The sequence below is a fragment of the Sphaeramia orbicularis genome, chromosome 1 (genome assembly GCF_902148855.1).
Source record: "Sphaeramia orbicularis chromosome 1, fSphaOr1.1, whole genome shotgun sequence".
Taxonomy (NCBI): Eukaryota; Metazoa; Chordata; class Actinopteri; order Kurtiformes; family Apogonidae; genus Sphaeramia; species Sphaeramia orbicularis.
The window spans coordinates 38,033,588-38,060,540 of NC_043957.1; the positions used below are offsets into that span (position 1 = coordinate 38,033,588).

Sequence of the window (26,953 nt, forward strand, 5' to 3'; positions counted from 1 at the left end):
GTCTTCCTCTACGGCAAGAAGTTTGGACAGTAAAAAAGTGTAAAATTAAAATGAGATAGAATTGAAAATTATAAAGAAATAATAATGAAATAATAAATGACAGGAAGCCTGTCTTATGTTATTTATTTACTTTTTTAATTCAAATGTTTATCCATAACAGTCTCATAAGACATTATACAGGACATCAATCATACAAAGTACACTGTTCTCTTTTTTTTTAAGAGGAACAAAAGGGTATTAATAATGCTCATTGAAAGGAAGAAAGAGAGAGAGAGAAAAAAAAAAAGGTAGTATAAGTAAATGAAATAAGTATGCAAAAAATGGATAATAATAATAATGATATTAACAAGCCTGTGCACATAGCCAACCACACTTCTAGGAAATAAGACCAAAAAAAGATGCATAAATACATTTATATGTATACACACAAAGGAGAATTCATAATCATAATACAAAGAAAGAAGAAAAAAAAAGAGCCTAAAAGTGCACATGTACATTTAGTATTTGGATATTCAAGCACAAAAGGCAACCATGAACACAACCATGAACACAGGAGTAGCACAGAAAAAGAAAACAAATAAACAAAATTAAAAAAAAAAAAAAAAAGCTTGAGGAAAAAGAGTTAGTACCATCTTCTATGTTCAGTCTCTTATGTTATTTTAAAGGCAGTATGATTCTCGCATAATCCTACCCATATCAGCTGGCTTATGTTAATGATGTCTTTCTTAATTTTAACTTCCACCAATGCTTTTAAATTAAAAATAAATATATGTATCTAATACTCAAAGGTCAGTGTCACTTTAGATAATCCTTGGGAGCAGTGAAGTGAATAATCTACCAGGGACACATGGGTGATTTTACCTCTATAAAGTAGGTTGCATAAGATTTTTAGAAAAATGAATAAAAATGAAGGAATTATAATACAATTATGAAATGTCACAAATGAAATAATGCCTGCAAGCTAGTTTAAACCAGCACTCTTAACCAGTACTGCATACAATGTAAATGAACATAATCTTCTAATAAGGGCAGAAAATTAAGGGCAGGGCATAGACTTTTCTGCACAAACAGTCAAGGACAAAAGTTTTGCGAATGACACAAATGCATTCTTTGCTTGAATGTGATTTATTTAATATTAAATTTCTTTGAAACCTATGCAATTCTTCTAATGCTTCAGAAACATGTGGAATTTGTCAAATTTGCAAAAAAACAAACAAAACTTGTGTCATTTCCAGAACTTATGGCCATGACTGTATTACACACACATATTCATCACATCTATATTTTTGTGTATCATAAATATCAGAATACAACCTCTATTCTAAAAATAATGTTAAGTATAAATAAAAACAGAATGGAATGAATTGCAAACCTCATAAACTCATTCTGTTTTTATTTACATTCTACACAGCGCCCCATCTTTTTTAGAATTTTGGTTTGTAAATTAATCTCTGAATGAAGCTTGAGTGTAATCAGTAGCTCTTTAAAAATGTATTAATTTGCATAAATAATAAAATAAAATACCATCTCAAAGTGGCGTCAGTGGGGATACTCACTGTCGCATGTAATGGACGTCAGCCAGATGTATTTATCTCAAAAGGTGACTACAGTAGACTTTTTTCCATTATCTTTCCTCACAGTTTTTCTTTTCTTCTGTTTGTTTTTTTTCACTTGTCTCTGTATATGTGTGGAGATAAGTATGTTCTGCGTTACATTATTGAAGTCCACCGATATCTCATTCTTAATTGACTTTACAGAAAAATGTACTGACTCTAAAATTCCTGTTTGGTCTTTATACATTTAAAAACAAAAGTCTGAACTCAAACATGTGTTCACCCTTTATAGGGCACTCACAAAAACCTTAGTGCAGTCATTCCCAACCTTTTTTTGGCTTGTGACCCCATTTTAACATCACAAATTTCTGGCTACCCCAGACATTCAAAACTGAGACATTTTTTTGCTAAAATTAATTTGTTTTTGATCATGTAATAGTTTGCTATACTATGTTGCAAATAAACGTTAATTTTAGACTACATTTAGTCTATGTAATGTATATTATTATGGACAGAGGCAGAAAAGCCAGGTGTAGAATACTGTACAAAGTGAGGATTTTATTTTCCTTGGTCAGGATATATACAGTCAGTCCAGCTTGGATTTACAAGGCTGACAATTAATACTGAACAAACAAGAACTCAAACTATGAATTATGAAAGAGCTGCAGCATCTGAAACTGACCACAATGAACATTTGAAAGATAAACAGTACCACAGTGCTTCAGTTTCAGCTTCACAGTTTGTCATGTCTTTTATGGATTGGGATTGTCTCTCTCAACTGACCATATTTTTTTTATTAGCAAGTTTTTTTTTGGTTTTTTTTTTTTTTTTACGTTTTTCTCAATTACTAGAAATTTCAGGTGACCCCATTTGAATTCCAGGCAACCCATGTGGGTTCCCGACCCCATGGTGTAAAAACACTGCCATAGTGTATTATTAAAGGACACAAGACTTAATTACTTTTGTGAAATTTTTCAAAAATTTTTATTGCCATGTAGGAAATCAAGGTCATTGAAGTTACCATATGTGGTTCCTTGCCCATATGTGGCAAAAAATAAAATAAAATTCCAAAAAGTATATATTAAAAAAATACATATAATGTGGAAGGAATATGACTTTTAGATAGGGATGTCCGATATTGGCTTTTTGCCAAAAAACGATATGCCGATATTGTCCAACGCTTAATTTCCGATTCTGATATCTACCGATACCGCTGCTGATATATGTGGGATATTAAACTAATTTTAGGTAACATCACATATCTCCTGTCATGGAATTAACACATCATGCCTAATTTTATTGTGATGCCCCATTGGATGCATTCTCAAATGCAACAAGGCTTTCAAAATGTAAACACTGTCTGTGCAAAGAATACATACTTCAACTTAAGTTGTGGAAAAAATGCCATATTTATGTGTTTTCTCTCCCTCCCTCCATGAGTCTATTACAGTGTGGCAACTCTACTGTACAATTTTGAAAACTGCACATTTCTTTCAGCTACAAACAATGCTTCATTTACGCGTTGGTAAATGCTGGTGAAATCAAAGCATTATTTTATCGGTTTTAATGATAGGCAAAAAAAACAATAGCGATATTCACCGATATTACATTTTTATGCCAATATCGGGCCGATAATATCGGTGGGCCGATATTATTGGACATCCCTACTTTTAGAACATAAGTGCTGATCCAGACCCCTGTCCACATCCACATTCTCCGTTTGAACATCATTCCTTACATTAGTACCATTACTTCATGGTACCTAACAAAGCAGGTCCACTCACTGTTCATGCAGAGGTGGACCTTACAGACCCTGTAGACCACATTAGACCTGAGATTGTTGACTTACTGTCCTCACTGGAACTGTTGACATCAGTGTCTTGTGATGTGTGTGGAAATGACCAAAAATAGTCACTTGCCCAGTTAAGGGTTAATGGTATTTCTATTGTAAACATACATAAAGAGAACATGCTTTATAAAATGTCAGCCTTTCTGTGTGAACTCCCAAATGTGTGTATGTGTGTAGCTGAGCGGGTTTCCATTTCATCCCAGGCCACTGCTCTTTGTTCAGAGGCCAGAAGAGCTCACTGCAGGGCAGACCTGAGGTGCAGGTCTGAATGTCAGTGTTTTCATTTGGTTGAATCCAAAAAACTTCAGAGAAAGAGGAGAAGTAAACAACTTGGAATAAATAATGCAACAGTAGCAGTGTATGCACAAAACTGGCAATTCCTCATGTGTATTTACTTACGTGTGCATGTTTGTTTGTGCGCTCCAGTCAACATATGCATAAGCACATGTTGAGCGTTTCATGTGTTTTTGACCCTGACCCTGTGATTAAGAAGTCTGGAAAATCATTGCAAGACAGAAACAGCCAGCAGCCAGAGGAGACATGACTGTGTATTTAAAGCTATAGTTTTGTATCATTTTCCACACGGATCCAGCCCTGAGAGACTTCTGCTTTAATGCTCACAATGATCAACATTTAAATTTCAACATAAAATAACCTGAAAGAGACAGATAGTCAGAGCGCCTGCACTGCAGTTACGCTTGAAAATCTCCAATTCTGCCTCATCTGCTCTGCTTCTCCTCACTTCTCTGTTGTGGATGTCAGAAAAGGCCATGGGAGCTGCAGGGGAGGGGGAGCTGCATTGTATCTACCAGGATGCTCCACCCCTTTGCATGAATATAAAATTAAATGTGTCATATAAAGAGTTGTTGAGTGTGGAATAATGAAAAGGTTCTTCCTCTAACATAGCTCTGAAATGTAAGACATGCAAAAACAGACTAACATTTACTTGGGCAAAGGTTGTCTGTATCAGGGCAGGTCAGATAAAGAGAGGCATATGTCATCACTGCCTGTTCAGAGAAACACCAGGTCATATCACTGCTTTATCCCAGCACTGGCCTCACCCTAAATGTTCCTGTTAGCTTAAACTCTGTGTGTATGAGTACGTGTCTTTCTGTCAATACTTGTTTAAATTCAAGACTGAGCTGGAGCTTGTACAAGAGTAATTACCATTAATGGAAACTTAGATTAAAACTTGCAGGGAAAAAGAATATATACATATATATATATATATATATATATATATATATATATATTATATATATATATATATATATATATATATATATATATATATATATATATATATATACAGTATAAGAAAGCCAAAAAAACTGAATCTAAATAATGCCAACAGTGATCAACTCAAATGACAGTGAATTCCAAGTAAAATCTGTTTTTGTTTGTTTACCTTTTGATTTAGCTCCAGGTATTCTGTTGTGGACTGAACAATGTTAATAATGTTCATGAATAAAATTACTTTAACCATAACTGGCCCTTTACTAAATCATTCCTCAAAGTGGCAAAAAATGAAAATGAAGGCAAAAATCTGCACCGTGTTGACAGGCTTGGCAATTATATGCGCAAACCCAAAAAGAATAAAGTTCCATCATATCTGGACACACCGATGGCTGCAATGACAAGGACAGTATGGGCTGTCTGTTTTGCAAAGGGATCTGGAGGTAAGTTAACAACTAGGCTGAAGCTAACAGTGCGACTTTACTGAACTTTTTTTTCTTTGTATCTCATAGCCTTTTTTATTCCTATAGATAGATGATATGAGGGGATTTCGGGCACTTTTTTACGTATGACCGTGGAAGATTTTAATGTGCTACTCCAGAAAGTTTCTCCACTCATCCAACAGAAGGACACCCACCTCAGGAAGGTTATTAGCTCCAAAGACAGGCTGTCGGTGACGCTCTGTTTTCTCGCAGTGTGTAGGTTTCTCACTGTAGTTATTATCAGGTTGTCATGGCTGCAGTTGTATTTTCGTGATTACGTGCTGCGTGGTGACGTAAAACCACACGACTGGGAAGAAAATTTCTGACATGTCAGAGAGTCCAGCGATCATCCGATTTCTGACCGTGCAGGTGCTGTGAGCAGTCATGACCCTCTGGACACTGCACAGTAAAGACGCATGACAAAGCTGACATTCAGCCGGATTTGAAAAGGGTTGTACGGGATGAAATCGTGTCTAATTCGGACCGAATGTGACCGAGTGTGTGCCTGGCTTTAGTCAGCTGTTTTTTGTTGTTGTTTTTTTTTGTCTTTTTATTTACATAAAGTGGTATGGCTTTTCCCCTGTGTATGCAGATATTTTTTAGAAGCTTTATTTTGACATTTTATCCTTTATGCCAAATTTGTACAGTGTAAGCCCCATGGCTCAATGTACTGAAATTTTATAATAAGTGTACAGTAACTGGTGTTTATTTTAGAATGACTAGAATTAAGCGGCTATTCTGTACTCTATAGTCATGATTTCTGTCAGCAGAACTGCTGTAAACAAGAATTGCATCAGTAACTCTATTTGATGAAAATAATGAATTTACAATTTGATTCAAACTGGTACCTTACAACTGAAGGAAGTTATGGTAAACTGACATTCAGGCTCCACTCCTATAGACTGTATGGACCCTGGAATTAGTTTTATGGCACCATGGCGTAAAACTTGACCGCCCAATAGAGTAAGTAAAGCTTTATTTATATAGCACTTTTTAAAACAACATGTTACAAAGTGCTTCACATAAAGGGGAGATAGATCAAATCAAATCAAGTTTTAAGCCAATTTACAGAAACCCAACAGAATCCTCCAGGAGCAAACACTTATGACTGGTGACAGTGGCGAGGAAAAACTTCCCTTTAACAGACAGAAACCTCGAGCAGACCCAGACTCCTGAAGGATGGCTGTCTGCCTTGGCCAGTTGAGGTTAGAGCAAGAAAGTAAAGGAAGAGAAAAGAGAGAGCGATAGAGAGAGACTGGGGGAGAGGGTGGAGAGGGGGGAAGTAGGTGGTGACACATGCACAGATAACCGAACTAAAACATGTATAGAACAGTATAATAAACACTATCGTAATTATATGGATAAGTGAGTGATGACGATAAAGGTGGAAAGAGGCAGGACCACAGCAGCAGGTCCAGAGATGATCTTAGGAAAACCTGTGAAGATCCAGGGAAAAACTGGTGATGATCCTGGGAAAACCTGTGAGGTGATAAAGCACAGAGACTCCAGGGAAGAAGTCAAGTCAGTAACATGAATTCACTGGGGCGTAAACAGACGAGATTTAATGAAATGCTTGTTTATAAAAGTGAGTTTTTAAGAGTCGCTTGAAGAGTCAGAGCATCTAAAAGCTATAGTAAAATTAACCAAGTCGTCAAGTAAAAACACCTAAAACTTCAATGAAATCATGAAAACATAATAAAACTCAATATAAGTCACCCAGTTGTAGTAAAACCCACTTAAACTGACCTGTAATAACTCTGACAGGTACATGTGGGCTGAGACAGTATGTACGTTGAAAGCCATGTTTATGCCAGTTTTGTTGCTGGGTGGACATCTGGAAGACAAGGGGCAGGTTGAGCTGTGGCCTTTAAGAAGGAGGAAGAGGAAATGAGCTGTCCTCAGCAGGGCTGCTCCTTCTGCTGATTTTGCTGACACAAAAACAAAGATGTGATGAGTGTGTGTGAGTGTATATATTCTCATAGGGGCTTTTGCCCTCACTAAGTGGCCCTCGACCTTGTCAAGTTGTACATTGAGGGTTATATTTCTATGTACGCTAGACTTGTAATCCATGACTCGTAACATGACATCTCATTTTGGATCCAAGTGATGCATTTAGAAAAAAATGTCAAGTTATCTCCTGATCTGAGAGTCACCAAGCACAGATTATGAGCAGCTTATAAACAGCCTTATCGAGGGTCGCCTCACATATTTAACATAGAAGCAGCCATTAGTTGTTTAGATAATGACTTTTTGTGGGTTTCTTCTGCTCTACCAACCTACTTAGACTTTTTTTCAGCTGAGGCACAGAACAGCCTCAGTGTCAGGACAGACATCTGAGTGTATATGAATGTGTGTGACGGAAAGGGAAAAAGAGAGAAGAGCACATGAGATCGTTTAGCTATCTAGGGAATAATAGAAAATATGAAAGGAAAGGTGAAAAGAGGGGAAGCGTGTCCACTTGAGTGTAAGATAAAAGCCTGTGTCATATGTGTGTGTGGAAGACAAAGAGAGTTATGCAAGAAAAAGTAAAGAAATCAAGAACGAAGGGCTCCATATGATGAGCACATGGCTGCAGACGTCTGCTCCGTTCACTTGTTATCCTGACAGACTGAAGACATTAAAAGTTGGAGGAAGTAGGAGCAAGGGAGACAGAAGGAGGAAAAGGAGGGTGGAGCGAGGGAGGGTTAAAAAGAGGGGGACAGGGTGACTAAGTCAAGAGAAAGGGGAAGTCTCCATGAAAAAAGGGAGGGAGGGAAGGAAGGAGAGGAGAGAAAAAGGAGAGGTTACATGTGGCTATTTGAGGTAGGCGTTGAATCATGGAGCGAGACAGAATAGCCGGTAAGTTGTGGCTTTTTTCTAATTTCTTCAGTTGTTTTTAAAACTGAGAAGCTTTTCCTCTGAGGGGACTTTCTTTGTTAAGTCTCTAGAGGAAGCAGCTTTCTTAGCAGTGGCAGCAGTCAACTAAAAGACACTCTGCTTGTGTTGTGTTTGCTTTGCTTAGTTGATGGGAGAGCAGCCGTCTGGGTCCTTATCCACTTACCTCTCCTATTTCTTTGTCATAGATGTTGTCTAAAGAAAATGAAAATTCTCTCTTTCTCATTGAATTGACAGCCACGGCAGAGCACTTTGCATAGCCTACACACAATTTTCCGAATAGCTACCGTATGTAGAGCTCTAGTGAATAAACCTCATGTGACGGGCTGTCAGAGGCGACTTCCCAGAATGAGGGAGCCTAATCTTCCAGTGCGAAGTGACTGCTGGGCTGTAATTGGCTGCCTTATGCTGGATACTGATTTACAGCCGACCGCATACACACTGTGATGCATCAATAGACGGACAGTGTGAAATCTGCTTCCCATCGTCACACGAGGGGACTTAAGCTGAGGAGTTCAGTTGTCAGATTATTGCTGAGTGACACACATGGTTTATTTTTAAGTTACTGGTAATGAGAACGCAGCTCATATTTCAGCTGATGTGATTTGATTTGCTTTCGACAGCAGAGTCTTTTGAGGAATGTTTAGCGCAGTCACATTCTGTCACTTTGAGACTTTAAATTGTCATGCGTTTGTTAGAACTTCGCTTTAGACGCTGCCACAAGCAATCATTCTTAAGTCTTTAATCATTACCTCTGTTGGTCTTAATGTGTGGTTTGTGGAACGTTAAAGGAGAAACAATTGTGCTTCTGTTCAGGCCCGTATGTGTTCAGCCTGCTCCGAGAGGATAACACAAATCTAACATCTTACAGTGATTAAGTCTGGACATCAAGCTGAGGGACACTCTGCAAATTAGTCTTTAATTCCGCCTTTAATTAGGTTCCTGAGCTCAGTGGGACATATGATGCATGCAAACCCACTGCACACCTATTTAATGTTCCACTTGATGGCAGTGTTGTAATGTCGTTTTGTCCTTTTTATAGTGCAGCCAAAATCTCACACAGTTCTGGAAAATGTTCCATGTGGATGATTCATATGTTACAGACAGAGTTTTTTTTTTTTAATGGAAGGTGGAGGAATTTAGCAAAAATTGAGGTAAAAGATGAAGAAGAGAAGAGGTGAAGTAGTGGAGCATTATTTTTTCCTCCGTATAAACACTGCTGTTGTGTATCACTTCCCACTATATTCCTCTCAATTGAGGAAGTCCTGGGCTGAGCTACTTCCTAGTTTTCATCTTAGGCTATGTAGTTCTGTTTGTACCTGTTGTCATGGATACAGCAACCAGTCCTAACCCTCTCACCCTGGATCCTATCATACTTTATTTTGACAATAGTATGGGTTCAAGCTGTGTATAGATGGTTTTTTTTTAAGCCGTAAATGCATCTGTGTCACATTTATCTTAAATTTGAGTCGGTCCAGTGTTCCTGTTCAGGACTAATCAGCGCAGGAATGTAACTAACCTGGACAATGTACTACATCTCAGAGGAAAATACTTTACTTTTTACTCAAATCGACATTTATTTGACATGTACAGTTACTTTTTTGTAACAGTGTGTGTGATAATGTGTTATATACTTGGTCCAACTGTCCTGTATGGTGCAAGGTTATTATCGTTAACGAAAACTAACGAAATAATGAAAACTAGAATTGTAAAAACATTTTCGTTTTGACTGAAATAAATAAAAACTATAATTAAAAGAAAAAAACGATACGTAACTGTAACTATATTGTGCGCTTACAAAACTAACTAAAACTTATAAAAATTATGGATAAAATTCCCTTAGTTTTCTTCTTTGTAAGTGTCGGATTGATATGAAATCGATTTACTTCCCTCAAGCAATTTTAGCTGCTGGCACCATATAATATTTAACGGTCCGTCACTTCTCGTCACTTATGGTTTAGAGTCGTCTTCTTGTCTCCACTCTACCTGGAAACATGGAGATCTAAAGTTGGGAGAAAGCAGCAGAGTCCTGTCTGGGATTTATTTGAATACGACGGCGAAGAAGATAAAAGATACGACAAAAATTAAATGAATACTAAAATTAAACTAAGCATTTAGAAAAAAATGAAAACTAATAAAAACTAGCAAACCTGCTCTAAAAACTAATTAAAACTAACTGAATTAGAGAAAAAAAAAAGTCAAAACTAAATAAAACTAAACTATAATGACAAATCCAAAACTATTATAACCTTGGTATGGTGACCCCATTGATTTTTTTTTTTAGTGTAAAGTAAAATAAGCCTAGAATTAAAACCAAAACAATCCCATCTAATCAGGCGACTCTGTCCACAATGTAATGCAGCCTGTTTAATATTTTTAAAAAATGAAAGAAAGGATGCAGCATCTAACTTTAAGGATGACAAGTTTTTTTATTTTGTAAATAGTGTATTAGCTCAAGAAAGTAGCATTTGAAGGAGTCAGGGGCAGGTCTATAATTTTTCAAGTAAGAGACAGTGTATTATGAGCAGTCATTACAAAATTAACCCCAAGAGTAAATGAAATTTAACTTATTACACAGGTACTTACGAAAGAAATCAGTAATCTAACCAAAATATCAACGTAAGAGATTTAAAATGACAATGTCAGGGTCATATGACCTGCTGTTACTTATCCCCCTTTTGTATTAAGGAAACATACATTTTCACTCAGTGTTGTGCAAGTTAGTTCCAAACTGTAATTCATTACAGATTACTTGTTACTATTATTTAAAAGTAATTCCTTATCTTACAATATTACTGTCTCAGAATTGTAATGTGTTACATGACTCCTGTATTACTTTTGAGTTACATACAGACTCTTGTCATAAATGGCGCATGCGCAGTAGAACCCAACACCCCCCCCCAATACTAGAGCAGAGCCTTGCGCCCCGAAGTACATGTAAACAGATAGCTCAGTTCGTAACACTACAGTCTACGATGCTCGAATCCCAGTAGGAACACTTGCATTTACATACATACATATTCAAACAGGGGGTACGGCACCGAGGACACTAGTAGATAAATCCGCAGTTGATAAAGAATTCTAACTAGTCATAGAAACGTTAGCTTACCTTGTCATTGCTGATCACGGGGATCATGCTAACTAGCTTCTGTAAACCAGGGTTAGGGTTAGTAATGAGTCCATGTGGCCAGTGTACTGTCTTCTGCTGTCTTCACCCATTGGCTGAACACCAACTGGAAATAGAACTTTCCTGACGCATTTTTGATTCCTTAAAGGTGCAGGAGACTTCTGTGACCAATTTTTCATCAAATCTGTAAAACCTCAGTCATAGCCTAAGTATCACAAATCTGTAAGTCTTTCTGTGATTACTCACCTGAATCTCTTGCATCATGGTGAACGATTTCAAAGTGCCATCCACCATAAACATACTATTTGTTTACAAACCGAGCTGGGAGGTCACTCGGGCATCTTTGGAATATTGTCGCGATGTGCATTGTGGGAAGCAAAGGCTCGTGCAGCCACCTTACAGCGGCAACTGGAACAGACACGGAAACGGCAGGAGCTCCCTTCCCTCTATACATATTCCTCTAGCCGTTTCCGTGTTTCAGCCTTTTCCGCGTCGTGTTTATTTCATTCATATAATACCATTATGATTGTGCTGCCGCTGCCACTGTCAGGTGGCTACGCGAACCTCCCTTTCCCACAGTGCATATCGCGACAAAATTCCGAAGATGCCCGAGTGACCTCCCGGCTTTGTTTGTAAACAAATGGTTTGTTTATGGTGGATGGCACTTCGAAATTGTTCACCGTAATGGAAGAGATTCAGGTGACTAATCACAGAAAGACTTACAGATTTGTGATACTTAGGCTATGACTGAGGTTTTACAGATTTAATGAATAATTGGTCACGAAAGTCTCACGCACCTTTAAGGTGTCATGGTCTTGCTGTTTTTTTTTTTGTTTTTTTTTTTCATTTTAGCAATTAAATTATGGGCGAAAAGTGTGTTGTAACGCAAGCGCCATTGAACATACACGGAGTAAAATGTTTCTGAAAATTGATTAGTAATTCCTCACTCTATCGCGTTAAAGATAAAAGTAATGTGTTACTGTAATGCATTACTTTTGAAATGTGTTACTCCCAACACTGTTTTCATTACACAGGCCTACACATAAAAATGCACTTAAAGTCTTTCAGATTTTCATGGCATTTTGTTTTGTCATGATATCACTCCAAAGCCATGACAAAAAACAATGAGATACTGTTTGAACAATCAAATAAAAACAAAACAAAACAAAGGAAAGGAAAGAGTCACTACAAATGGTAAAATATGAATGAGCAGAGTGATGTATGTGTTGGATGAGACAAAACGTAACTCCTCATAGACAGAGGAGAGCTCCACTGTACAAAGGGGAGGGTGGGGATTTATGACAGGGGAGACTCTGGCTTAGGTGTCCCATAAGAGAGATGGACGAATCTGCAGAACTACAACAAAGAGTTAATTAGGTTCAAGCCAGCCAGCACACTCTGAATGAGCACAAAGGCAATCGAACAAGTTAATATAAACAGCCAGGTCATGTTCTAATATTTTGTTGGATTGACATGACATCATAATAGCAGTCATTTTGATAAACTTTTCCGTCAGTTCAAGAAAAACAAAGAAAAACAGAATTAACAAGTGGTGTCAGGCACAACAAACCTCGCCCCTTGCACATATTTTGCCCATTATAAGTAAACTGGAAGATTTTAAAAAGTCATAAAAAAATGTTTAACTTTAACCTACTGTTCCCAAAATGTAATGAGATTTATTCTGGGTCACTGGCAATCTATAAACCAAATTTGGTATAAATTCAACCAATAGATTTGCTGCTAGAGTGTTAAGAAAGAGCCAAATCAAACCAAAAACAATACCCCTTGTCATCCCTTCAGGGGTGGGGGAGGGGGTGAGGGGATAATAACCAACCAATCATCAGTCTTGTCTGTCAGTCATCAGACTAAGAGTACAGTCTGGTTCTAGATCTGACCAACTGAATCAACCCCAGATCATAACACTGCCCCCACAGGCTTGTACTGTAGGCACTAGGCATGATGGCTAAACACTTCATCCATGTTTCCTCTCACCCTGATGTAACCATCACTCTTGAACAGGGTCAGTCTGGACTCATCAGACCACATGACCTGCTCTATCACATATTCTATTAAACTGATGGTTATTCAAGAAAATAAGAAGCTACTCACTGCATCACTGAAGAACTTGTCGCAGATGAAACCTATGAATCACTGCAGTAATTTTCCAATGGATGGATCTTAAATCCAGATGGTGAGTTTTTGTCCAAGTTATGTACAACTTGTGTTTTTTTTTACACTCATATATGTCGTATAGTTTCCGTAAAGAAAGTGTTTTGTGAATCATTGTTTGTCTTTAGCTCATGTAGCCAGAAAACAATTGATTAAAATCATAAGTCATCCGCAACACTGAAAAAAAGATCTAGATTTATTATTTTTGGCTTTATTGTACTCAGCTCTAATTCAACTCTTCTTCATTTACTGGACCTCTTTAGTTTCTCGGTCTCCGGGTAGAGCACAGATGTGAACAAGCCTTCAGCAGTAGATAATGTTCAGATTTGTGCTTTAATGGTACATGAGCTCACAGTTTGTCCCATTTACTCAGTTTAAATGTGAGTCTACTGTTCTTAACGTGCTGATGTATGCTTAAAGACTCTCATGTACATAATCCCGTCTATGTGGCCGCACATGAACCCTGAGTGAAGGAAATCAGAAAAATCACATGGCTCACTCTGTTCCATAAAAAAGTACAGGATATCCTCTACAAGTGAACGCCCCACAGCTCTCCTCCCCTCTCTCGCTCTTGCGGTATCTCACCTCATATTGTTTCTAAGATGACTATTTAGTAATGATAAGTGAGAGACTCGTGAAAACAGTCAGGGAGTGCAGGAAACTGGCTGGGAACCCCACCTTCGGGCCTCCTCTGGGAAGATTTGTGACAGGTGATATTATTCAGTATGATGGAAACACAGTTCAAGCAAAAGGTGATAGAACAAAGATAGATGAACTTCTAAGTGAAAGCTTCTTTGTGTTACTGCTACACTTGTGTAACGTGGATAGAGAGAAAATCAGCAGAGATCCCTTGACCACCTTCATGCAAAATATACTGTAGAAAATATGGGTTTATTTTCTATTCAATTTTTTTAAAAGATCCACACAAATGAACTTTTAACACAAATTAATTCATGTGAGACCTTAAATACCACATATATGTACAGTAAATACACACTGTTGTATGAATGAACGTGGAGATTCTTGTATTTGTGTATTTCTCATTGTTGATGAACTGTGAATAACGTGAACAAAAACCTCTCTTTCGAATCGCACTCAATTTGGTTGTATGTTCCCTTTATTCTTCCTTTGGATTTGTGCAGTGGTTTCACTTCCTTGTTTAATTGCACAGTATTTCTGCACTGACAGCATGTTATTTAGACTCTGCTACAATAAGAAAGTTTATTCCACTAACATTCACAAGTGTAATTTTGTCGTGCTTCTTGGACCCATAGGTCAAACCGATCATCTTTAAAAGGTGTCATTTAGATAAACGCTCAAACCACACGCATTAGCTCTTACAGGCGAATAGACGTAACTCTCAAATCGAGAGAGTGGTTTTGTACAACTTCCTGCCAATAAATGTTTGTGGTTTGCTGAATTCTTGTTTATCTGCAAGTGACCAACCAACTACACGTTAAATCGGAGGTACACAATGTCTTCTATATTAAAGTTAATTTTTTTTTTCATGCACCAGTATATGTGATCAGTTATGCAGTATTATTCCAGTTGTGTTTGATCTTAAAGTTCATCTAACAGCATGATGCCAAATAAGTAAAGCATCCTGGCAAGAGTAAAAAGGTAGCAGCTAAAAAACTTGTTGAATCATGAAAACTTACTAAAGAAAGCGTTGAATAATAAGTAAAACCTCACCTTTAATTAGTAGAATAGTTAGTTTCAAATTATTAATATTATCAAAGTATAAAATATCTTTAAGTAGCACTGATATGAGGCTGAATAGTTACGGCTGAGCTGATTTATCGTTCAATGTGCAAAGGCCTCTGTGTTTACAGTGCTATTTCAGGGGCACCGAGACATGCAGACACACAAACACACAAACACACCACAACTCACAGTCACAGTCCAGTAACCACATGAGCACATGTAAGCACAGGGACATATTCACATAAAGCCACTCACAGCGTAAATGTACACACACACTCCAGATGTTGTTTTGGAGCTTTCCCTCATTCTGTCGCTCAGCTCTGCCTTGCAGCCAGCCCAGAGTGTGTATCCATGTTTAGATAAACACACACTGGCTGGGGGAGGTGTGTGTATTTCACACACCGTGTGTTTTGTTTAATTGAGTACTACAGAGCCTTGTGGCATATGGTTTAAAGTGCAGCCCACTTTCTGTAAGCCTGCATGGGTGCTGAGGGGCCACACACTTTGTACATATAGTTGTAGACTGCACTCTGTCTCACACATACACATGTATATGCACATTCAACTGTGATCATAAACACTCGCAAACAAACACATTAAATCAGCATACGCAGCTGTCAGGCTGTATGAAGGATACCATGTGCCCTCTGACAACATGTGACTCAAAGCTTAATTGTACATAATGTGACACCAAACATCTCAGGGGGCAAATGTTGTGGCCAGTAAAGCTCCTGATGGATGGATTTAGGATATGGTCATATAATGGTAGTACACACCACTGTGGGAGCAATATTCTGTTCCTCATCCTGTGACACCTTGGCAGCAGTTTTATGAAATAACCAGGCAGCCGCGTACACACACACTGTTATTATGCATTACTGTTGACCTTTCAGGTGTTAGGGTTAGGGGGCCACTGGGCGGCCTTGGCATCCTATTAGTGGCCCTTAGAAAGGAGCTTTTCATTTAAAGGGGCTTTTCTTGAAATCTCACAGTCCGTAAAGTGGCAGGATTATATGCTGTGCCTCTTTGTGTGCCCTAAAAGTGAAGTACTTAATTTGTTTTGCTGCATTCAATGACTGACTGTGCTGCCTCTATCTGAGAGTGGAAATAGCTTCATATGGCCCCTGGCTTAGGATACAGTTACCTTTGAACACTGATTGGGGCCAGTTTTCACTGTTATGACTATTACCATTATTGTGGAAATAGTAAAAGTTTTCCAGCATCAGGGAAAGTTATCATCATTTTAATTTGCAGTCACGGCTGTCGCCAGAGAGGAAGCTGTGGTCTGAGATCACTCATTACCAGTTTCTAATTACAGAGATAGCATCACTCGGTTTGTTTTTGTGGAAGATTAATTGATAAGAAATACCATGTCCCACAGGGAGACAATGAAACAGTTGAATAAATGTAAGTCCAGCTTTGATATTTCAATCAGTGTGGATTTTTTGATCGTTGTCTTTTTCAACATTCTTACTCTGGCACAGGCATTAATTAGCCACAGTGGGCTCATGGTCAAAAAATGCAACGATACCCGCCACATCAAAAGTAAACCTATCATCAAGGTTCCTCCTGTTAAAGAAAAGCAAGAGGGCCTGATTACCTGACCAGATATGTGCACCAAGCTCAGATGTATTCCTTCTGATAATATGAAGTGACAGGGGATGGGTTGGTGCACAAACCATGCACTTATTGCCCAGAGGCGTTGTCGTATACCCCTAATGTCAACTTTCTCCAGGAAGTCTCTCAGGTTTTTCTGTCAGTGAAACAGCTACTACACAAGTAGCACCTCTTTAATTAAAATGCCACAGTTCGTAGGAGTTGTTTTCCTCAAAACCAAACCTTTCTACTCTTACTTTAGTCCCTTGTGTGCTGCGATGAAGTAAAACAGCTTTTCTGAAAGGCTATTAGCAGAGTCACAGCTGTAACAGCAGGTCTTATCAAATTGCAGGTTAACTTACTTAAAGTAACTGTGTGACATGTGGTCCACTTTTACAGTCAGAGTTACTCAGAAGCTAAATGAGAAAATCAGGCCTGAAAACCATTTGGGTCAAAAACAAAAAAAAAGGTTCTATATGACACGACCTGTTGTCTGTGCGAATGCTTGTGCGTGTATGTATGAGCGTGTGTGTTTGGGGGAGGGGGACGGGAACTGACAAAAACACACACATGGGGCATGAGGGGAGAAAGGGGGAGTGTGCTTTTTTGCTGTGAGGAGGAGAGGAGAAGGGAGGAGGCTCGGCTTTTCTCTCCCTCTGTGAAGTCTGAATGCAGTGAGATTGAGAAGTCAGTGAAAAGTCAGAGAAAATAAGTTGCTCCTTTAAGAGAGCTGTGGGCTTGGACATTCTCATTAACTCTATTTTGGAACTGACAGGAAACCACCTAACACTGAAAGAGTTAATTGACTGACTGACAAGATGTCTGACTCTGGTGTCAACCCACACTTGGAGGGAATTATTTCTGATTTTGAAGGTTTGTGTTTTGCTTTTCCTTCACTTCACTGTGCATTCTGACGGGTTTAGTACAGCAGCATCTGTCAGTGTTTCCTTTATGAATATATGACATTTAGACTCATATCTCATAAACATTTTTTTTGTATGACTAATAGTATTCTGAAAGTGTATAACTGTGTTAAAAACAGGGCGGTGGGCAGATGCTAGCCAAGTCCCTGTTGCCTATAGTCTGTCATTGATTATACCAGAGTTACGTCAATAATAGAAACAAACACAGCACTGACACTACACTGTTCCAGCACCGGAAAGCCTTCAGCTGAAGAAGACAGTGAAAACCTCAGCACTAAGAGCTAACATCTGTCTCACTGGTCGTACAACACTCACAACTGTGTCTCTCCTTTGTTTGCTAAGCCAGTACAGGGCTGGCATTAATTCCCTTTGTTCTGCTCTTCCTCTTCTATTCTTTTTCTCTTCCTTCCACACTTCTTTCCTGTCCCTCCTCTGGTCAGATTTGGTTCTCCAGCTGGTCTTTGGCCTGACGCTAGCTGTCGGATGTGATGGACTCACGCTGAGTGGAGAAGCCACAAAATATGTACATCTGTCACTATTAGGTTTTGAGTGATTTGGATAACACAATAACCATCCAATAGATCGGTTCACACAGAGTCAGGGAACAATTACTGCTCACTGCTCAGTTGTATGCAGTTTGTATGTCAGTACATCTGTGTATGAGCTACAAAGTGAGTGGTAAAATGTCATAGAACATATTTGAAAATCGACAGATGGACTTCACATTTTCTTTTTGGTTTGCGACTGTCCTCTTCAAAATGATCAGAATGGTATTTATTTATTTATTTATTTTTTACAATAGGCTGAACAAAACTTTCAGTTTCTACTCTTCTTTCCACCTTACATTGTCAATTTGTCACTTTTCCATTGGACATATGCGCAAAACTTTACCGATATTTACTAAATGTCGAAAAAACAGAAGTGCGTATTGTCACAAATGCGATGATTTGTTTATTTATTAGCGGGAGTTGACACGAGAAGCCATTTCATAAACATGGCGACGAATGTAAATATGGTGTTGATTTACAGATATGTTCATTATTATTATATATTACCCCTCTATCTCATACTAAATTAAAAGCTGATTGGGTTTCCTGGTGTGTCCACATGTACCGCAACATTTTTCGTCTTCGCTTGTTGTAACGTACGTCAACATCTGTTTTTTTAATTCACCTGACTCTTCTTGCAAAAAAAGTTCTTTCCATTGCAGTTTTGCGTGATATACCATTTGCGCTACACCCAAAAAACCACCTCTTGCCAGCACAAAATCTTTTAATCGAAAAATGAGGCTTTTGGCGAAATTGTCATTTTTCCATTAGGTAAATTTTTATCCACAAGTTATATTTGCGCAGTTTGAGGGTCAATGGAAAAGCGACTCTTGACCTCCAAACTGCGCGAATATATCTTGTGCATAAAAATTTGCCTAATGGAAAAACAACAATTTTGCCAGAAAGTCTCGTTTTTCGATGAAAAGTTTTTGCGTTGGCAAGAGGAGGTTTTTCTGGCGTAGTGAAATTGGTATATCATGCAAAACTGCAATGGAAAGACCTTTTTCTGCAACTAGAGTCAGGTGAATTTAAAAAAAAAATGGATGTTGATGGACATTACAACAAGCAAAGAAGAAGAGTTTTAAAAGAAACATGGTGCGGTATGTGTGAGCACACCAGGAACCCGAATAATTTTTTAAGTTAGAGGGGTAATATATAATGATAATGAATACATCTGTAAATCAACGTGATATTTATGTTCGTCATCATGTTTATGGAATAACTTCTCGTGTCATCTCACGATAATAAATAAACAAATCATCGCTTTTGTGATTTAATGCAAAATATATTACGCACCTGTGTTTGCGACATTTGGGAAATATCGGTAAAGTTTTGCACTGATGTCCAATGGAAAAGCCACAATTGACAGTTTTTTCTACATTTCCACCAGTCTTTAAAGAGTCTTAAAACTTCTAAAATCTAATCTAAAATCTCTTTCAAGTCTTCAGTGTTTTTGATAGGTCTTAAAATTCAGTGTCGTCCTTGGGTGAAGTTTGTGCAAACATTTGGGCAGAATTAAGTGTTGCACTGTGTTTTATGTAGAATTAGCTACTGAACAATGTAATAAGAGCTTTGACTTCCCTCATAATTTCTCATATATTAGAGTTTTTGCTGATTTCAACTGTTCTATTTAAAACATTTTGACTGTAATTTTACATTTATTTACAACCAGAGTTTGGTGATGCTCCTGATGTGAGTGCAAACCAATATTGAGAGATGGGAGGCATTTACTGGTGTCTTTTCACAGCCACTTTATGTTTTGTTGACATCCAAAGCAAGTTTAACGTCTAATTTAAGACATATTTTTTGCAGATGCCATGAACTTCAAACTAGGGTGATATTCAACAGATTTCAACCAAGTACGACACTCAATTTTTTTCTAATTTCCAACTGGTCTTTAAAGAGTCTTAAAACATCTAAAATCTAATGACCTGAATTTCAAGCCATCAATGTTTTTGACAGAAAAAACAGAAAAACATTGAAGGCTTGAAATTCAGGTCATTATATTTTAGATGTTTTAAGACTCTTTAAAGACCAGTTGGAATTTGGAAAAAAAAACTGAGTGTCGTACTTGATTGAAATCTGTTGAATATCATCCCAATTTGGTGTTCACAGCATCAGGGAGAAAAGTCTTAAATTAGTTGCTTTGGATGTCAACAAAACATAAAGTGGCTGTAATAAGACACTGTAGAGGCTCACACCAGGAGCATCTCCAAACTCTGGTTGCAAATAAGTGTTAAATTATAGTCACAACGTTTTAAATAAGACTATTGAAATCTGCAAAAACTGTAATATGTGAGAGATTCTGACGATTTTAAAGCTGTTATTACATTGTTCAATACAGTTAATGTTATGACTCTACATAAAATACAGTGCAACACTTAATTCTGTCCAAACATGTACACACATATTCCTAATATATTATTCATTAGTTGGATCTATGTCTGTAATGTTGTTGTTGTTCCCAGACTTTTTTGGCTTGTGACCCCATTTTAAGATCACAAATTTCTGGCGACCCCAGGCATTAAAAATAGAAACTGTTTTTTTTTTTTTTTTTTTTTTTTTGCTAAAATTAATTTGTTTTTGATCATGTAATAATTTGCTATACTATGTTGCAAATAAGCATTAATTTCAGATGGCATTTTAATCTATTTAATGTATATTATTATGGATGGAGGCAGAAAAGCCAGGTGTAGATTACTGCACAAAGTGAGAATTTTATTTTCCTTGGTCAGGATATGTACAGTCAGTCCAGCTTATATTTACAAGGCTGACAATTAATACTGAACAAACAATAACACAAACTATGAATTATGAAAGAGCTGCAGCATCTGAAACTGACCACAATGAACTTTGAAAGATAAACAGTACCACAGTGCTTCACAGTTTGTCATGTCTTTTATGTAGTGTCTCTTTCAACTCACCATATACTTTTTTTTTTTTTTTTAAGCAATTACTAGAAATTTCAGGCCACCCCATTAGAATTCCAGGCGACTCTACGTAGGGTCTTGACCCCAAGGTTGGAAAACACTGGTTTAGTAGTACACGATATAGAAGTACTGTACATTATAACATATCATAGGTTATAATAGTCAGTGTGTGTTCTCATTGACCATAGAAGAAGTTGCAGAGAAAAGTGCATGGCAAGCACTTGACTGAGTTAATCTCCATTTTATCCTAGATCATTATGTTTTCCAGTACATTACACTGCACTGTATCTCACAGTGATGAGGAAATGGGCAGAGAAAGGGAAAGTCAGTTTAGTCGGTGAGCACAATAAAGATGTAATAATGCCTTTGGGGTAAATGCGTGTGTGTATATTATGGAAAATAAAGACTGAGAGAAACTACCATAGAAACTACACATTGAAACAACAGTTGTCTAAAAGGTAGAACATGGCCCTGTTGAATCTAAACTATGAGTCATCAGAGAATAAGCCCAGAATAAGCCCATATTTGTATATTCAGGGAGACTTTGTCGACTTGTACACAGGCGGCCTCAGTGCCTGCCAACCTAAACTGTACTTTATGTCCAGTCCAAGTTTTTTGGGCTGATTATCTGTGTAAAGGTGCCATGTTGTTGTTCCAGTGAGGTATTTAGGCATAGGGAGGAAATTAATATTGAAATGGATGGAGTGTGTGTGTGCGTGCGTGCGTGCGTGCGTGTGTGTGTGTGTGTGTGTGTGGTGCACTGTGTAAACCTGGCACAGAGGCCATTCTGTTCTGAAGTCTGTTTGAGTGGATTACATATGTATATAAAAGTCCTCTGTGTTTCTGTTCATCATAACTTGTATTAAACCATGTGTGGAAGAAAAATGGTTTTGCAGCAGCAGTATGCCCGTGTTAGATGATTTTTTTTTTTCTACAAATCTTTTATTAGTTGATCTGTCTGTGCACCTGGTGCCATCATCACACACTTATAAACATGAGGCACCCAAAGGCCACAGATCTGAAGTGACACATCTGCATTATCATGTTTTCTACCCAGTAATTTAGTGGCAGATTCAAGCCCTGCCTTCTTGAAAAACAAATTTCTCCTGAAAGCGTGTTCTTTGTCAGGCTTTGTGATTTATACAATATTGCTTGCTCTGAATGCCTGAATCTCTGCTGTCAGGTCACTGGGCATACCAGTTAATCATGTGCTTAATCTTTTCTTCATCAGTATGCGTTGCTTACTACTTTCCCTCCCCTGCATTCCCTCTTTATCAGGACTGCAATAAACTCCAAATAGTGTGTGTTAACAGGTGTTAAGTGGAATGCAGATACTCTCATCCTTCTGTGCATGCTGATGTAAATCAGTTAGTTACCCAGTGGCTGATCACAGGGACTGAATAAAGCTGTACCTGTCAAAGGTTGAGCCTGAAGCTAAGCACCAGGGCATCTTTTCAACAGCGGCCGAAATGACTTTGAAAATTTGTGTGTATTTTTAAAACTAAGGAAGTGTTTCTAAACCTTTTTTGAGCCATGGCACATATTTTATATTAGAAAAATCAAAAGGCACACCACCAAACAAAAATGTCACAAAAAGTATATTTATTGAAATTTACTGCAAATCTAGTCTCAATTTACTTAGAGTGAAACCTGGGCCTGTTTAATTGAACACAAAGCTGATATTCTTGCAGAAATTGAAGAAACACACACACATACACACATGTCCTGTGGGTAACCTGCTGATCTGCACATAACTAGTGAGGGGGGCTTTATCAACTGAACACACCGCATCTGGGCTGGTTCACTTTCACTTTCACTTCGCAATAAGAGTGGGCGATACTGGGAATTTTGGTATCGATCCAATACCAAGTAAATACAGGGCTAGTGTCACTGATACCAATACCGATACTCTACTTGAAATGTCATGATCATTTTGTGATTTTGCCTTTAGTTAGTTGATTATGATTATAATAAAACACAGGACAAAGATTTTAGGCAAATAAACATGTTTTTTTTTTTTTATTAACTAACTATGATTTAAATATTAAATATTTTAAGTTTGTGGTGTTACCACAGTGGCAAATGACTTTATTGCACACATCACATGCAGCAGTTTCCCTGTCAGCTGCAGTGAATAAGCTCCACACAGCGCTTCTCTTTTTCTCTGCCATCACAGGCTGCTCTCAGTCAGTGCTCTGACTATCTGCCCTCAGAGTGTGTGTGTGTGTGTGGGGGGGGTGTGCCTGAGAGAGCAGCAGAGAGAGAGCACTGTTTGCACAGACAGACTTGGAGAGAAGCTGCACTCACATGAACTCTGTGAGAAAATGTGAGTAATTTGCTGGATGTATACAGTAGAAAAGAAACTGCAACAAAAGTATCGATCTCATTAAACTAGTATCAATCCAATCCAATACTCACCTTGGAATTGACACTATCGATATTTAGATCAATACACCCAGCCCTACTTTGCAAAGGGTTTGTTGTTATAGAGTGGATCATTGGCACCTGCAGTTGTACATATCTATATCATGGTGCTTGGTTAGAGAACCAGTCAGGTGAAATTGAATAATCTTCCACGGCACACCTGAGGATTTCTCACAACACGCTTATGTGCCAGGGCACAGTGGTTGGGAAACACTAATCTAAGGTACTCAATCAGGGATTAATTTTCCCGTTGTTGCTGATCCACATTTAGTTTATCAACATCACAATTAAGAGGAAAGGACCCTTTTGACCCGTCACTTGCACCGACTTAACCCATGTCTTCCATCTTGGTCATACACTCCCAGAATTGCTTTGTGCTAGACACAGCATATCGGCCAGACCAGTGGTGAACAACACAGTAAATCTGACATACCCGACAACGCTGCTGCTGGTCAGCATTAGTAAACCTGAGACTGTCAGTGGTCACAAGGAGGAAGTGTGTGTTTGACAGTGTAGCATTAAGGCTTCATCTGACCAAGAAAAAATACCATAGTATGAAATTCTACCACTCTTTGTTTGGCCTTGTCTTGTCAAATGGAAGGTTTGGTCATGTTTTAGCTGCTTAGACCACATCTACTTCTCTTCTGTGGCTGCTGACATCACATAAACTCCACTGCCTGGAACCTGGTTTTATGTATGAGAATATACTGTGTATTGATCACAAGACTTATTGTCTGAGGTCAGAATTACTGGACCGATTATGAGTTCAAGGCTGAACAGGACAGACCTTATTAATTTAATTAGTGGTGTAGTTGGTTTTCTGTTGTTATTAAACTATGTAAAACACATTTTTACATGCAGTTTTCAACCTCATCTTAATTACCTTTGCCATGGAGGTTATGTGTTTGTCTAGAACACTGATTTTCACTTGATAGAGGGGTAGAGCACAGACCAAGGACGAGACTATTACATTTTGGAGACTGTCCATAAAAAGGGCCATGAACTGATGGTCTGGAATTAGAAATTAAAGCAAATATCCACACAGTGGCACCAACTGACAAAATGGAGACTAACATAGGTTATAATTTGTGGTTTGTTTGTGGGTTAATAATATTGTGGAACAAAATGAAGAGTGGGCTATTGGCCTTGGAGGAGTACCCATTTTTTTTAGTTACAAAACAGAGAAACCTTTTATTTTAACTTAACCATCTTTATTTGTCTCTTTCTCTTGGTGACCACTTAGCATGAATAATCCCTCATTTGTGATGTGTTCCTTTTGTTTCTGTGTTAATTTGCTGTTGTTTACAGCCAATGCCAACTCAGCACTCTGTCCACCTGATTCACATTAAATACCCTCCTGGCAGTGGGTGAACCATTATCCATTCCTTTTTAAGGCTGTGATTGTGAAACATGTGTTGAGGTTATTTGTTATAGGCTTTATTTATAGAAATCACATCAAAGCACAATCAGTGGCATTGAAGGTCTGTTCTGTACTGATTAAATGAATAGTAATGAAATGCAGAGTGGAGGTTTACAACGGTTTATGCTCATACTCTCTATATGAAGATTATTCAGTATAGTCATAGCAGAGCTGAATGAAAATGTTAGCTTTTTATTCAATGTCATGTGGACAGTTGAGGATTTTAATTGATTGCTTTGACACAAACTGAAGATATGTAGAACTCCAAAAATACTTTCTTTATTAAACCTATAAGTGATTTCTGATGAGAGACACTTTCACAACTGATATATTGTTATGCAAGAAGGTTCTCCAGAGGAATAATCTTGATTTTGCCATTGAGGTATTTTTCACAATTTTCAGAAAACAAAACCCCAATTAATTGAATAAATTAAATTAAATTCTAATAAATGAAGTCGTTACCATCCTTGATATTTTACAGTAACGTAACTCACAATAATCTGATGCAGTCCTTTATGTCATTACATCATCAGAAAATGAACTGTGTCATAAATATGTCTGCAACTAAGGGTTGTTTTCAGTTGATTAACCTGCTGATTATATTCTTGATTTCTTAGCCTAAAAATGATCAGAAAAGTGTTTCCTAAAGCTCCAGATGACATCCTCAGATTTCTTGTTTGGACTGCAACTCAAAGATATTCAGTTAAATATTATTAAAGAATAAAGAAACCAGACATTTTTCACAAAAAAATTTTGTCAAAAAAAAAGGTCAAGGTTACTTTATTTATACCGGTAGGTAGATTTGTTTTGCAGTCTAGGTGATTGCCTTGGCGTTACAACAACACATATATTGAACATGCAAGACAGGCACTTGATCACGCTTACAGACAGGACAAAAAGACAGGACAAAAACAAAAAGTGCTCAGTGTTCCACCATTCACCGGTATAGCAGCATGGATAAGTAAAAGAATAAAATAAATAAGATCAAATAAATAAAAACAAGATGCAATAAAACACAATTAAAAACCAGAAAAGATAAAAACAGTCCAGGATAAAAACCAGGATAAGAACATAAAATTTAAAAATTTAAAAATAAAAAAAAAGACATAAATCTGTCATCCAACAGAGTTTATCAGTACTATTTACTGATGGGGAAAAGCAGAATTATAAGTAAGTCTAAAGGGTTTAAAGGGTTAAATAAGGGTTTCCCACACCAAAATAAAATGTTTTCAAGAACAAAAACCAGTCCAGCTGAACTTTGAAAACAAGCTAAGGGTGAAAAATGACCTGGAAAAATTTGAATTTTACACAGATATATCAGAATATTTGTCAATTGATTTAGAAGTCCACTAGTAATAACATAACAAGAGCAGAAATCATTAATGGACTCAAATCATTTAAAAGCTGTATTTCCTTAATTTTTCTTCCAGTAAACATTGGTTCCACTTTTGGGTTTCACACGGACGTTTATTGTGACAGTGCACATATTGTTTATGTATACTTTTATACTGTTGTTATTGTTGTTGTTAATTATATATATATATATATATATATATATATATATATATATATATATATATATATATATATATATATATATATATACATACACACACACACACACTCACATACATACATATACATATACATATATACATATATATATATATATATACACACACATATACACGGTGGGGAAGCAAAGTTTACAATATTTTGAGGCAGGGATTGAAAGACAGTGTATGACCAATTAGTTTATTGAAAGTCATGAGAATTTATTTGCCACAAGAAAATGTACATAATAGAAAATGTTTTTATTCTATGTGTCCTCCTTCTTTCTCAATAACTGCCTTCACACGCTTCCTGAAACTTGCGCAAGTGTTCCTCAAATATTCAGGTGACAACTTCTCCCATTCTTCTTTAATAGTATCTTCCAGACTTTCTTGTAATAGTTTTGCTCATAGTCATTCTCTTCTTTACATTATAAACAGTCTTTATGGACACTCCAACTATTTTTGAAATCTCCACTGGTGTGACGAGTGCATTCAGCAAATCACACACTCTTTGACGTTTGCTTTCCTGATTACTCATATGGGCAAAAGTTTCTGAAAAGGTATG

At 37.4% G+C, this 26,953-nt stretch overlaps 1 protein-coding gene across 3 annotated transcripts in view; it reads left to right on the forward strand.

The window, feature by feature from the left end:
- The window catches only part of septin9b (septin 9b), a 124,790-nt gene that overhangs the window by 29,026 nt on the left and 68,811 nt on the right, over positions 1 to 26,953 (forward strand). Inside the window, exon 1 of one of the 3 annotated variants that reach the window (XM_030137308.1) lies at positions 7,831 to 7,958. The exons of 1 other annotated variant lie outside the window; for it this stretch is intronic. In XM_030137308.1, the coding sequence (XP_029993168.1) occupies positions 7,937 to 7,958 (22 nt within the window). In that variant the 5' untranslated portion in view covers positions 7,831 to 7,936. Of the gene's footprint in view, positions 1 to 7,830; positions 7,959 to 17,348; positions 17,464 to 26,953 lie in introns of those variants that run through there. One more of the 3 variants, XM_030137291.1, reaches the window with a different exon arrangement.